Here is a 14,814-nt window from a genome sequence, read left to right as displayed (position 1 = left end):
TGCCGTACAGACATCAGGATTCCTCACCCGGTAGGCATAATGGGGTAAACGTGGCACCAGTAACGGGACAACTTTCCTCCCTTTGGCAAGAGTAGGACTTTAGGCAATTTATTGGCGCTCATCTCCCTGTATACTTTTCTCACGGGAACTAACAATTTGGCCCTCATTAGGTAACACGGACACACCGATGTCCAGTTGGGCTTAAATTTATCTATACAAAAAGTCGATTTAGCATAATACTTGTAACACCCTATAGGCGATAGTGTAGTTTACATGTATGGGATAAATACGGACTAGATCATAAAATGACCAATACTAAAGTTATATGTACACCCTCTCATCAGTTCGATGTCGCTCGCCAACTTGTTGATATGCGCGAGCCACTTTTCACTTCAAAAATGCCTAAGGGTGGGAACTGCACTCAAATTGCTTCAGACCATGCTTATCCTCTATACCGGGGTATTTACATGCGTTTATATTCATAAAAGTGAATCTTCTAAAGCAAAAATGAATATGGAAAGGCATACACCCTTAACCCGCTTCCCGCGCGAACGATCGTTGCAGACGATAGTTGTAAAAATTCCAAAATTTTGCAAAAGAATTAATCATTTTTTATAAACATACCGGAATCGAAGCGACAGATATATTCAAATAAGAACCAATATGCCTAGTTTTCGGTTCTCTGTTCTGAAATTACATCCTTAAAATTTCGTGCAAAAATTATAAAGTTGACGATTTTAGCACTCCGACAACGCGATGAAATATATAGCCGCGTGCTTAGTCTTTTGAAAGTGCACATCATTCTTGTATTATGATAATGATAGACTTGTGTGGCGGGTATTGTTCGGTATCGAGGTTATTTCAAAAAAGAGTCCAATAGCGGGAATTTCTAGTCAACTTTTTGTCGTGACAAAATAACGATAACAATAATACGTTGTTGTGCCGTCAAAGAAACAGTGTGACTGCTTGCTTGGTTGCCGGCCTGGTTGCGTGGCTGGTTGCGGGGTTGAATTCAAAGGCTACTTCATGATATTATTTCACAGAAAGTTGTATTTTTTAGTTTTGTTTCAAACAAGAGCGACAGAGAGCAAGAGGGAGTCGACCTAATGGAAATCTGTGCAAAAGGTAGGATAAATATTTTGTAAACATTTAGTATAAAAGCTTTTTAATCTTATTTTTTTACATGTTTGGTATTAATTGTTGTTATTTTTGTTAATATTTAAAAATGTGTCTACACGTTTATTTGTATTCAATACCATTTTTTTTAAAATTAGCATATGTGTGGTGGTAGATTTGTGGATATTTTACGTTCTCTATAATGGTGGTGTATAGACTGGGTGTTCTTCAAATTGTTTCTGGTGAATGTTGTGTACGTTTTAGATGCACAGTTTATTAGACGGAAACTTTTGTTTTATTTTGTTTCGTTGTATCTGTTTGAGCTGGAGCGTTTGAAAAAGTAGTAATATTTTTGGGTACTATAAAGAGACCCACTGTTATTAGTATTGTGGTTTTATGATGAGAGGTAAATCCCAAATCATGCTCAGGATAAAGGCCGATAGCGGTGCGCTTATGAATATTCAAATTTGTTAATTCATACTTAACCTAATTATAATATTGTTTGATTGAAAAGTTCTTTGAATACACGTTTCAAGAAAAAAATTGATAAAAACTAAGGCTTAATACAAGGCTCTATGATGATGGGAATGATATACAGAACTTATTAGTCTTCTCGCAAAGCTATATCATTTCTTATAATTTATATAGGCCCACTTGTTTTATTGATTTATCTGATAAAAATATATCAATTTTTCTGATAACGATATCAATATTTAAACAAATCGACTTCTTCCTGATAAGGACTTCACCGTTTTAATAAGCCCAGAACCGTGATTTGACTGATTTCTTTTCGTACACACTTCCTTTGACATTAAAATGCATTCAATCACACATTAATTTAATTCAAATTGACTTACAATGATTGAAAATATATCAAAACAAAATCTAAAACATGTTTTCCTTTGAAACTAATTTCTGATTAAGATCAGGAAGACTGTTCCTGTCAAAATCAACCCAAATAACCGCTCAATCGTTCGCGCACCAACTTGATCAACTTAATCAAACGCTTTATCCAACTCGAGCGAACTCGAGGCAATTTCGTTATGTCTAGAGGGCGGTATCGTACTATTAAAAAGTTAATCATAACAATATACGTAAGTCATCGTCTATACCATGTATACCCTGTATCCATATGCCCATAGGTCTATTTGCTTTATTAGAAGATCATTAAAATTATCCGAGCTATTATAGTCATAAATTGGTGGTCCAATAGTCTATTATTCCATATCATATGAAATAATTAGCAACACTTGACCGCTCTTACCGGACCCTTAGGTCTATTGACTTAGTACACTACTTTAAGTATAAAGCGATTTGAGGAGTAGCCTACACTGATTTTGCTTCTTTTGGCCACTTTTAGACATTTCTTTTTGTAATCATAGATATTGATCTGATTTGGTTAAGCAACTTAAAAAATCAGATTTGTGTGATTTAAAAAATTATTTTTGAACACCTCTTTCATAAAAAATATAAGGTGCGAATAACCACTTTAGTCTGATTGGCGCATTTGGCTCAAAAATCTTTCCAAATTATACTAAATACTAGAAATAAAAATTGGTAAAGTTTCAAATTAAAGTTTGTTTTTTTATGTCTGTGATTAATTTGCTTTTAAAATAAAAAAGACGAATATGAAACTTGGAAAACCAACATATGAATCTTATGAATCCCAAGAAATTCATATTAGTATTGCTATTAGCATAATAGGCTTTTCGGTTACTTATATTGTATTAAATTAAAATATAAACATTCATTTCGTCCACACCGTTGTACCATTCTAGCCCATTTTGGCGTGTTACAGTGTAGTTTATACACTTCGTTTATGTGTGTATAACTCATAGATAGGTTACTACAGTGTACTTGCACATATCAATGTATTTACTCAATTAGCAATAATGTATATAAGCATTGAACTATTGAACTTCACTCACTCACTCACACTCCTGTATTACAATTTAGATGTGAAAATAAATAATAACATAATATTTCAACCTATCAAGAATGGCGCCCCCCAAAAAAAAACCACCTTACACCAACATTTATGCTGTAGTGAGTCTTTTTAAGTGAGTTATTTGAAGTAATGTTTTGATATAAGTTTTCGCTCCTTATTTAAATATTCGCTCCTATATTAAATTAAAACGTTGTGGACTTTATTCCCGGAGTGTTTTTTTACTAATGTATTAAGCATGCACATGAAATATATAGTTTCATGTGTTACGAAGTATTTATGAAGACGTTAAAGTTTAAATTTATTGGTTGGAACAGTTGCAAAGAAATCAACATAATATATAGTATAGGGGCGTTTTTTTGTGGGACACTATATAATGCATTTGATGACAATGGGCTATTCTAGTTAATATTCACACCCCCCTATGGAAATTATGACCTTGACTTCCCACAAAGGGAGTATAAATTTAAAATGGTGTTACTTGAATGGTGACTCTATTTTTATGACCTGTGTGGGAGATTAAGATCATGTCTTCCATAGGGGGTGCGTGCATTTCAACTGGAATGGCCGAAATTATACAGCATACGGGTAAATAGTGAAATACAAAGAAATGCTCATGTGTTTAATGCACTTTACCGTACCGTTACCCCGGGCCGTTAACGTGTGGTGTAAAATATCACACTTGCAAAAATGGTCAATTTACCAACAGCGAATGTAAAATAATAATGCTATACAATTAACTTTTTTTCTAAATTGATACCGTAGTATTCCTTAGATGGTAACTGTTATTTCTAGGGTGTTATTTTATGTCAAGGTATAGCTAGAAACTAACATCTTGTAATAAGCTGATAACACGTGATTGCCATTAACCGCCATGCTGAATCGAGCTTAAAAGCTGACAGTAAATTTATACACATGATTTTGTTGCGGATTGCCTTCTTTTAATTGTCATGCTTGTTCTTTATCTGAAATTTTCTTTCTTTTTCATGTATACTAGTAGCCTGTTATGCGTATAGGATTTTATAAGCTTCTTGCTTGAATCTGGTCTTAGCATGACCCAATTCATGTGTGTATCCGCACGGAGCGACCATTTAAACAAACAAACAAACAAACAAACAAGCAAGCAAACAAACAAACAAACAAACAAACAAGCAAACAAACAAGCACACGAATAAACACACCAACGAACGAACAAGCAAGCAAACAAACAACGTTTCAGTCAGGGAACTTTTTTTACTTTTACTAAAAAGTGGATTTCTCAAAGGTCAGCTACTTCAGAAGATAGCATTTGACATTACTATCTTCAGTAGATAGCATTTGACATTACTATCTTCAGTATATAGAATTTGACATTGATATCTTCAGTAGATAGCAGTTGACATTGCAATCTTCAGTAGATATTATTTGACATTGCTATCTTCAGTAGATAGCATTTGACATTACTATCTTCAGTATATATAGCATTTTATATTGCTATCTTCAGTAGATAGCAGTTGACATTGCTATCTTCAGTAGATATTATTTGACATTGCTATCTTCAGTGTATAGCATTATCATTGCTATCTTCAGAAGATAGCAATGACTTGCTATTCAGTCAGGGAACTTACTATTACTATGGAGAGTCTGCTCATAAATTGATTAAAAAAGTTGAACTTTGATAAATAACATATTGTTAATTGATAAGTTTGACGCTTATAGCCGTGTAAATTTGTATATTTTGTGTTACTAAATTTGTTTCGAAAATGAACTGGTAAGGCCTAAAAAAAAAAGGTTCGTCTCAAAGATCATGATTGGTTTGAAAACAAATGCGAAATGCGATTTTTTAAATTCCCGACTTAGTATCTTTTTTATGGTATTTTGAGAAAAAAAGTCTGATTTTCGCCGAATTTTTCCCATTTAAAAAAAAAAAAAAAAAAAAAAATTCCGCATTTCTATTTTTTTTCCAAATCTTTGCGATTTTACAAATGCGCGCGCAAGCTTTGAGACGAACCTTTTTTTGTTTGGCCTAATATTCCACGACGACCTGCTATACGACCAGTTTAATGTGATCTACATGTGTCATTATTAACGTCATCTGTTGAGGTATTATATCTCCTTTGGTGACGTTTTATTTCATTTCTTATCTTGATTTGTACGATATAGCCGGACATTTAAGCAAATTCCTATCACGTTTTACTGATATTAATCATCATCATATTTCACAATATCTATGTCAAAATATTAATTTCCATTATTAACTTGTTTATACCAGTATGTGCGTGGTCAAATTAAGTTTATCTTACGAAAAATAGCAAATAACTAATATGTCAAAAGATTTAATATCAATCATCGTCATTTTTATTACCAAAATCTCTTCCTTCGTTAACAATTTTGAAATTCAATATCTAAATCGGGAAATCTATATCTATACTAACTGTACTAAAACCAGCACACGTGTGACATTCCGTGGGGTTTGAATCGAGCCAGCGAAGACGATTACTATTATAGGACTGGCAGTTTGACTGGATACGAGAGAAATTGCTTTTTCTTATTATACGCATATAAAGAAATCTTAGATTGTTTAATTATTTTTATTAGAACTCCCCAAATACAGAGATACCAATAACAAAATTCAAGTGCGTGGTGTTTGTTATAGGCGTTCTGGGACGCAGAAGCCAAGACCCACTTTCCATTATTGTTATTCTTAAGCACCACACCGCGATTTTTTGTAAAAATCTGGCGTACGGTCACAACTCGTGGTAGCTTCAGGTCCCACTAGTACCAGCCACCATGTTTTCGTCCAGTCGACTTATAATTGACTGAAACAAGGCAATTTTTCCCCTTTAAGGGTCTTTTGGTAAACACGGAAATTATATATGACGAGATGAACCTATACTATTTCTATTGGGAGTGTGGTGCATACTACACCACCGGTCTGCATAGCTCATGTTGGTTTCACGGTAACGAGCACTGTGCCATTCAGTCAATAGCGGGCGCTTATTCTGTCTGTATAATTATACCATGCCGATATTGTTCAACTTTCATCCAAACAGAAACTTCTTTTTACTCTCTATTCTGGAAACAAACTCTCTAAAAACAAGGTCTACAGAATGGATTTTTTAAACAAAGAATGTAGACTTTATTTTTCTTAAACATGTATGGTCCTCGCCCTTTGGTGTCACGTCGCACGTCTTGATTTACACGTGGTCGAAGAAGCTATTGTTAAACCCCTTCTCGGAGACGCAGTGAAAAATAATCGCGCTTTTGTAAAATGATTTTGAGATGACAGTAAAGTAACTTAAGAACGTCTTCTTAACCCCAGGGGTTGTGTATTGTTTAATGATAACATCCTAGTTTCTACCCCCTTGTCTATTAGCGAGTGACCAGTCCATTATATGTCCCTACACACGTATATGTTTATACCCCACGTGCAGTTTGTTTTCGTCTAAGTTGGACCAAGTGCCCGATAACCCCCACTTCGTCACCCTTAAATTTTACCTAAAAGAGAAGTAATATTTTATTCCTAAGTCCATCATATATGTTGCATATTCTATACTCTAGGAGGGTAGGGGGTAGATATCACTAAATCTTTAGTCAATGTTAAACGACAGTGCTGTGTATTGTCCCACCCATATCATCATCGATGTTTAAATTTCATAATATGTTCAAAAGATTAAATGAAATGTTAGACGGAAACACATTTCAACATTTTCTATTAAAAAAATTCAAGTATCCATTTTTAATGCGTGAGAAAAAAGATTTATATTCTAACAAAGCGTTAACAGATTGCTCGCGACACAGTGTAATGTATTTAAAGAGGGTGACGAGCCGGTAAAATAGAGCTTTAATAGGGCGCGCCATATGATCCAATGTGGTTGAAAAAACCGGTATCCAATCCGACGACACAAGCCATATGAACGTGCGCGTCTTTTTCAGCTCAAATCAGGACATAAGTGCGAGGCTCTCTGTTTTGTTTGGCAAGCATAAAGTCTATCGTCTCGAAGCAGTTGTTTTATCATAGCAAAGGGACTGAGAGACCCGTCTCAATCTGCTTCGCTTACGAGTTACCCGCCTTAGATGGGGGTGTGTGTACGTGTGCAAACCTGCTACCTAGGAAAAAACGACACGACCAATCAAGGCGCCTTACTTTTTCTCTCACTCTCAACTCGGCACACGCACGCTCGGAACATTTATCGTATTTATTTATATTAATTGAGCTATTAGGGGCAAGGCTAAGGCACCGTGCTTACAATTCATCACTTGCCTGGCCCTGTCCGTAAATGAAAGCGCGATCGACTTTTGTCCATGGAGGCGTTAGTCGGGTAACCAGCACGCGGCCTTTGCCAACTCCAAGTTGCAGGTGCCATTGGTTCGGCATATAAGTGTATACTAGAAACTTGTGCGCATTATAGGAAAAACTCTAACGATAGTGACGGTGATAGCACACGGACTAATCATCTTAGACACTTATTAAATTGAGGCAAGCCTTTGTTTAGAGCCTTTTCAATTGTCACCGAGGTGTTGGTCTTCGCTTATTACAAGTCTATTTAGTACTCATTATCACAAGGCCACTCGAACTTTTACTAACAAGAAAATCTGTATATAAATAAGAGAGGAAAGTTGATGGGCGAGTCATTTTGATCAAGATATTCTCACCTGCTGGTTTGAAGTATCTGAGGGGAGATGGCAACTAAGACGTTAATCCCGCCAACGGCGAGCCTCCCTATCCTAGCACCCCCACCACCACCCCAGGACACTGCAGCAACAAGTCATATCGGAGCTGAAGTAATCCGTAATGCACTATACGGCAAATGGTGTAATGTTCTTGGGCACAGTTTGACTCGTGAAACTAAAAATGCATCTCCAGAACTTGTGGAACAGAAAAAAGGTGAGTTTAAAAGTTTGCGTTATGATCAAATAAGTTGGAAGTTCAGGTGTGTATATGTGATCATATCTGAGACTAATAGGTTTAATTAGTTTCAGATCATATAATATGTTTCGTATCATTTAAAGAAAGCGGTTTGTGAGTACATTTTCAAAATCGAGATTGAAATTCGTAAAAAGTTTTCAAACAATTTTGCTCTGATAGTAAATTATTTTAAAAATTATTCAAAGTATTATAAACTTCTTTGATTTTTCTTTCCTTATTTACAATATATGTTGGTTACCTACTCCATACAAAAATCAGTCTTGTTTAAAAGACAGGGTAGTTGTTAGGACATGTAGCAAAATGTTTGCCGAAAAATGGCATATGTGGACACTTTCCTACAAAAATACAGACATTCTGAAATTTTCCTGATTTCTTGTTGTGATAATTCTTGTTATCAATAATTAAGCACACGCATAAATATCATTTAAATTGCCGGGATATTACGTGTATAATAACCACCTATATATGTAATGCATTACATCAATAAAATATATAATATGGACAGTACTGCAGTGGCGAGTGTTGAGAATGCCGAAAAATGGCAAAAAATCGGCATTTATGTTTGATTCTTGAAAATTTTCACTTATAATGTTGATAATTATAATTTAAAATATATGGCGTTCATTTACATTGATTTAATTATCACATCACAAAAACTTCATTAGAAAGTTACACCGTCTCTACTATACACACGTGTATATCGAATAACACAAGCTTATATTGACGATACACGACATTGGATGGAGAATGCCGAAAATTGGCACACACTCTTATTTTTAAATGAAAACGATAAAAATATTTTATTTTTCATTTAACACTATCTGAAATTGTTCAACTTTGAAGCACACATGTTGCTTATTTTAATATCATATTAAACACTAGCCTTTATGCCCCGTGTAAGTCACATGGTTGCGATGAAGTGTGAGTAAATATAGGCCTACATATTGATTCTATGTTTTGGCCTTTATTAAAAATGCCGAAAATTGGCACATGTGACTAATTTTGTCTTACGCTTGATTAATTTATTTTGTTCTGTGCAAGAATTGTTTAACAGCCTGAAATTTTGGATCTGACTTTAGTTTCATTAAACGTTGCAATTTAATTTATAATATTAGACTCTAAATCGTATAGGATTACACATGCTTGTTATAGATGCAAATGTTGACGACGGCAACCGTGAGTGCCGAAAAATGGCACAAATTCGGCATTTATGTTATAAATAGTTATTTTGACACAAATTCCTTCAATATTTTTTAATAATCGTTACAATCATGCGCATATTGTTTTTAAATTTGGCGATCAACCATGGCAACTAGACATGCCCTGCAGCGTTGAATACATATTAGTCGGTGACGAAAGTCAAGACAGAAAGATGTGCACCATCCATGCTGAAAATTGTCGGTACATTTCGACAAATATGTCCACTTATCCATATGCTTTTAGTCTTAAGATCCAGAAATCTTTTAATTATACAGATTTTGTTTCAAAAATAGTGGGCATGATTAATAAAGCACGCGTGCTAATCTGCATAATACTTAAAATGTCCCCATTCGTGAGACCATATCGCTGGCATAACATGATGTCTACAAGTGTAACGAACTCACGTACCGATGAGCTGTGATTTTATCGCTCCTCCTAATGATGATCAATAAACATTAATATTGCTCTATGAAACTTAAAATGAGTGTGTTTATATTCACACAACGTTAAATATTAATTTCTCACCCGCTTTTAGACGACTCGGTGATAAAATTAATGTGTTATACTTTAATAAGTATGCATCACGTATAATGTCTGGGTTTTTTAATGTGGGTTTATTTTGACCTTTGAATGACGGTGTATAATTAAGCTCGCTAATTTTTCTATATTTGAGTTTACGAAGTGTGCTTCATAAACGTTTGCTTTTGACGTTAAATGTCTAATGGTCTGTGAAATATATATTAAATACAACATATTATTTAATGTAAGCAAATTGTGGCTTAAGAGGAGATATGTTTAATAAGACAACTTTGTCCAGCGTCTGCTCGCCGTAAACTATATAATATCTCATCAATGACGATAAGAGTCATTTGCGTTAAAATTGTTCTTGAAAAAGCAAACTATTAATAATATCGAAACAAACTTTATACACAATTTGATTACATTCGTCAATATACTTAGTAGGACCCTGGTATAATAAATCATTCATCATTATATCCACGGACCATAAATGATATCATCGGAGGGCGGCTGCAATCAGGAGCGGGCTGTACCCTAACCAACCTCCCTGACCTATGTTCCAACTTTCCTTTGTGCCAACAAACATTATTACTCCAAAACATGCTAATTGGCGTTAAACAATTAACTTACGATACATGACGCCGTGATCTTTAGACAAAGATAAAATGATTAGACCTATATAAATCACTGTATCAGTCTGCCGGTTTACAGTAGTCTCACGTGTGAGTTAGGCTTACGCACTCCCATACAACCGATGTGGTATTTACTCATAAAATCGGCATGGCGTGACGTCAATTCCGTGTTCTTATTGTCACATTTTTATTATGAAAAAATATTACAAAGTAAAATAAATTGTAAGTTTTTATATAAGTATGATATGAGTTACATGAAGCACAACGAACGTCGCGTGTGTAGCATTACTGACTCGACACACTTAGGGATATGGCTGGGTTGTTACTCGCCAGTGACGATTTATAGGGATTAAAATATGAGATGTCAATTTTGAACATTAGCGGGAAAATTAGGTTGAACTAAATATTTTTGTCACCACGTAAAAACAATGACGTGCAAAAACTAATAGAGCATTACGCGTATGATTTCATTTGCCGATAATATACCGTACGCCAAATGCGATGGTGCGTGTAGGTGCAACATTAAAATTACATCCGAAGTCGACATGTATGGCCATGCCTAACATGTCAAAAAAGTGAGTGTTGAAAACTTGTTTTAAACTTTCAAACTTGCCTAACATGTCCAAGTTTCCTAAATACCGATCTGATTGTATTGTTATCTTCGACAGAATGAAGGATTTTATATAAGTTCATTGTATTGTGAGATGTAGTAAATGTATTGACCTTTTAATGGTCATGATGGTAGGGACCATAATGCTGTCTTTTTCCGTATAATACGAGTTTGAAGGGAAATTTAAATGAATGCCGATTTTGGGCAATTTTGTTTGATTTGATTTTAATTTACACCGCTTTTTGAAAGTTTGTTGCAATTTGAAAAATATATATAATAGATTAAAACACGATAGTTTGTTACAAGTTTAAATGCAGGTAATGGTTAATATAGATGAACTTGTCATGCATTATGATCGAATTAACCACCTGAACACTACTGGTCATATAACAGCATTTCTGATTAGTTGATAACTTGAAATGCTCATTTCAATTGCCAATTATGACTAGGCTTTGAACTATTTATGGTCAAACTTGCATTTGTAGATGATCTGATTAACACCATCCTTGATTGGTTTAAAATTGGACACAGTATTCATTTTGGCCAATCGGCAGGTAGTTCTCATGGGGTTAACGACTAGACCTATGACTATATTGCGTGCATAGTGAGGGAATAGCCATTTTATCAGAAAGTGATATACTTGAAATAACGATTACCGTATATTTCGTACTAAACCTCTTAAATAAAACAAATGCACGGTTAAATTTGTACTATTTATATGTGCAGTGAATGCGAAACATTTAGAATAAAGGATAGGTATTGACCAGATTGAAGTGCGATATGAGAGTGACGAACGTGTTTGAAATTTGCCGATTTTCGGCATTCATTTTGCCATTTTTCGGCATTTGCATTTTGGCAAATTTATTTCTCAAAATTCGCTTTAAAATAATCTTTTTCTAGAACTATATATTTAACAACATTGACAAATGCTTTACTACCCCTCACACGTCAATAAGTGTGTCTGAAAATACACCCCTAAGGCCCGGTAATACATACGAGAAAACGGTGCCACATGTAGACCAAAGTTGATATTCTTTATCTAATTTATCCCATTGTTTAAAAATTAAATTTTAATTTAAAACTGTCTTGACAACTGAAACTTTAATTGTCAAATGATGTTTCAACGGTTACTCACGCCTACATTGGGACCGTATTATATAGTTAACATAAGGTTTGTTTGATTGGTTGGTTGATTGATTGATTGATTGATATGTAAGTACCGAGAGAGTGCCAAGTATGGTATAAGAGATTGCACATTTTGGTTTACTTTCTTTCTCTGATAAAATAAACTTGACAATTTCGTTTCATAATCCGATTACATTACCTTTCAGGTCAAATGTTCTCTAGAGCGTGTCGTAGATATAAACAATACATATATCCGTCACGTGTCTGCCTATACGCACGAGTTAAAAGGGGGAGGGATTTTTGACGACTTGCTTCGTGGTCAATGCGAAAGCCACATTAATCAGTCTCCTTCCATCAAAACACTCCAGTTTGCTTACAAAGAGCGATTGAAATCTGACCAATGAGCGTCATTGTTCTCTGTTGCTTTAGACAGAACAACTTAGTTCATTGGCTAACATTTAACCGCTCGTCTCCAGCGATTTCACCATCGGACAATCATATGATAGATATATATTTTTGCAGCCAATGGAAAAAACACATAAAAGATTTCTAATTCATAATGTTAGTCGTGTGACTACGGATTAGGAGCACTGCCTGACCCAATAAGAATTGAACTTTTATTGAAAACTAGATTTTTAAAATTCTATTGTCTCTGCTTCACGTGCATGAAATGTTTAGTGTTAAACTTTCAGAAGACACAAGATTCTTCAACAGGTCCCGAGCCTTTATAACAACCTTACTTCACACCGACGCGAGGTATTAATGTTTAAACGTCTAAAAGTATTGCTTTGTGTGCTGCATGTCCTTTTTAATTCCTCAGGAACAGGAAAGTTTATTGGTTCTCATTTTTTGGTATTTTCACACCTTTGGAAAAGTCCTCCTTGCTGTCTACTGAAGATAGCAGACAAAATAATAAGCATTACTAATTGGTTTCCTCCAATTTCTTGAATTAAAACTGACAAAATAGTCTTTTCGTGTGAGGAGAAGTGGATGTGGGTGTGTGGGTGGTGGTGGGGGGGGTGGTGGGGGGGGTGCGTGACCAAAGAGAGTTTAGTTTGGTATTTTCATATACCTTTTATACAAACGTTTTTGGAAACCTCTAATTAAGAAGCTTGCTATCTACTCAAGATAGCAAAAATGAAAATTGAAAAGGCATACTATCTTTTCAAATTTCAAATGGGGGAATGGTCAAGAAAGTTTAAATGTTTTAGTATTTTTAAACCTTTTATGAACTTTTTGTGAAAAAACAAACTGCGCCCTGTCTACGGAAGATTTAGCTTGATCGGGTTCCTTCAATTTCGTGAATTAGAACCGTGTGTGTGGTTGGGAATGTGTGACTAGGAAAAGTTTATTTTGGTATTTCATACCTTTTTCCAATTTTTGAGAAGCCTGCTGTCTACTCAAGATAGCTAAAAAATAAAGTTGAAAGAGTACAATATCTTTCAATTTCTCATATGGAGTGTGGAATGATCGAGAAAGTTCATTTTGGTATTTTCATACCTTCTCTCAGGAAACGCAATTTGTAAGGCAGCCTATGTTAGGTATACCTTTTACTTCCCCAAAAAAGGTTTGAAAATAAATAAAAATGACTCTATTCCCTGGATCCGTTAGCAGGTTCTGTTCATTCTCATATCTTTTTCCAAAATAGTTTATGACCTATCTGTACGCAAGTTGTTCAAAATTCAGAAGTTGTTCTATATAAAATAACAAATTTTCATGTCACACTGTAAATTCAAAGTAATTCGAAAGGGTATCCAATGATCTTCAAGAGATCGATCTATCATGCTCAACGCATGTGGTTATTGTTCTCTCTATTTTGGCCACTTGAGCGCACATGGCGTCCTCACGTTGAGTTTGGAGCCTCCGAATTGTGACATGGCCCAGGGTCCCCCAAAAGGTAAATCCAGCCCTGTTTAAAGATCCCATTGGGAGCCTAATTCCTTATTTTCAAGGAATTTATGTTTTATTTTGACATTAAATCGATTTAACATATTATTCTTGTACCTGACCCACGTATCATTACTAAACTTATATATCATTTGATACACTCTGTATAGTTGCAACTCAAGTCACAGAATAAACACGTAACGTAGAAATTAATTCCCTTCTGACGGTTTGAAGTTTCGTGCAACTCCAAAATTACTTTAAAAAATGAATACCATCTGCGTAATGATTTGGTGTAGTGCGCCCTTAACATCGACGCGATGCGATATTAATTTAAAAAGTTTGTTAATAAATAAATAAAAATATTCATATCTCCTTAAACAAAGCATTATTTGTTTCATGACATTTATTAATTGACAAACCAAGTTGATAACAAAGCATGTAAGTAGTTTATTACTGGTTATAATTTCTTAATTAAAACAAACAATGTTTGTTTAATTATCACTACGGCGCATCATTGCTCATGTCACTCAATCACACATATTTACATCAATTTTCAAGGAAAGCCGTAAATCGGATGACCAAAAATTAATAAGCATTGCATTTCGTGTTTAAACATGTCAATAATGTGCTTTATCATGAGTATGAACAAACAATGCATATATAACTTGGCCTAGAAGTTCATCGAAACGTAACGTGGATGTCCGGGTTCATCTAAACATTATAGCCTAACGAATACGTTACAAAAACTTACTTGGTAGTATACAACGTGTTAATGAATAGAGAATAGACATCACCAGATAACAAAATTATGCGTGCTGGCCATAGACTTCAACATAAAAAGTCCAAATTTTGAGATTTTCCCTCAAAATTA

At 34.7% G+C, this 14,814-nt stretch overlaps 1 protein-coding gene across 1 annotated transcript in view; it reads left to right on the top strand.

Annotated features, from left to right (window-relative positions):
* The first annotated feature begins 7,234 nt into the window (after window positions 1–7,234).
* The window catches only part of LOC140139368 (PR domain zinc finger protein 12-like), a 33,438-nt gene continuing 25,858 nt past the window's right edge, over window positions 7,235–14,814 (top strand). The window contains 1 exon segment of the mRNA XM_072161141.1: window positions 7,235–7,928. Within this exon segment, the coding sequence (XP_072017242.1) occupies window positions 7,724–7,928 (205 nt within the window). The 5' untranslated portion in view covers window positions 7,235–7,723.

This window comes from Amphiura filiformis, chromosome 18 (genome assembly GCF_039555335.1).
Source record: "Amphiura filiformis chromosome 18, Afil_fr2py, whole genome shotgun sequence".
NCBI lineage: Eukaryota > Metazoa > Echinodermata > Ophiuroidea > Amphilepidida > Amphiuridae > Amphiura > Amphiura filiformis.
The sequence above is the reverse complement of the archived record's forward strand: the minus strand, read 5'-3'. Positions and strand labels throughout refer to the sequence as shown.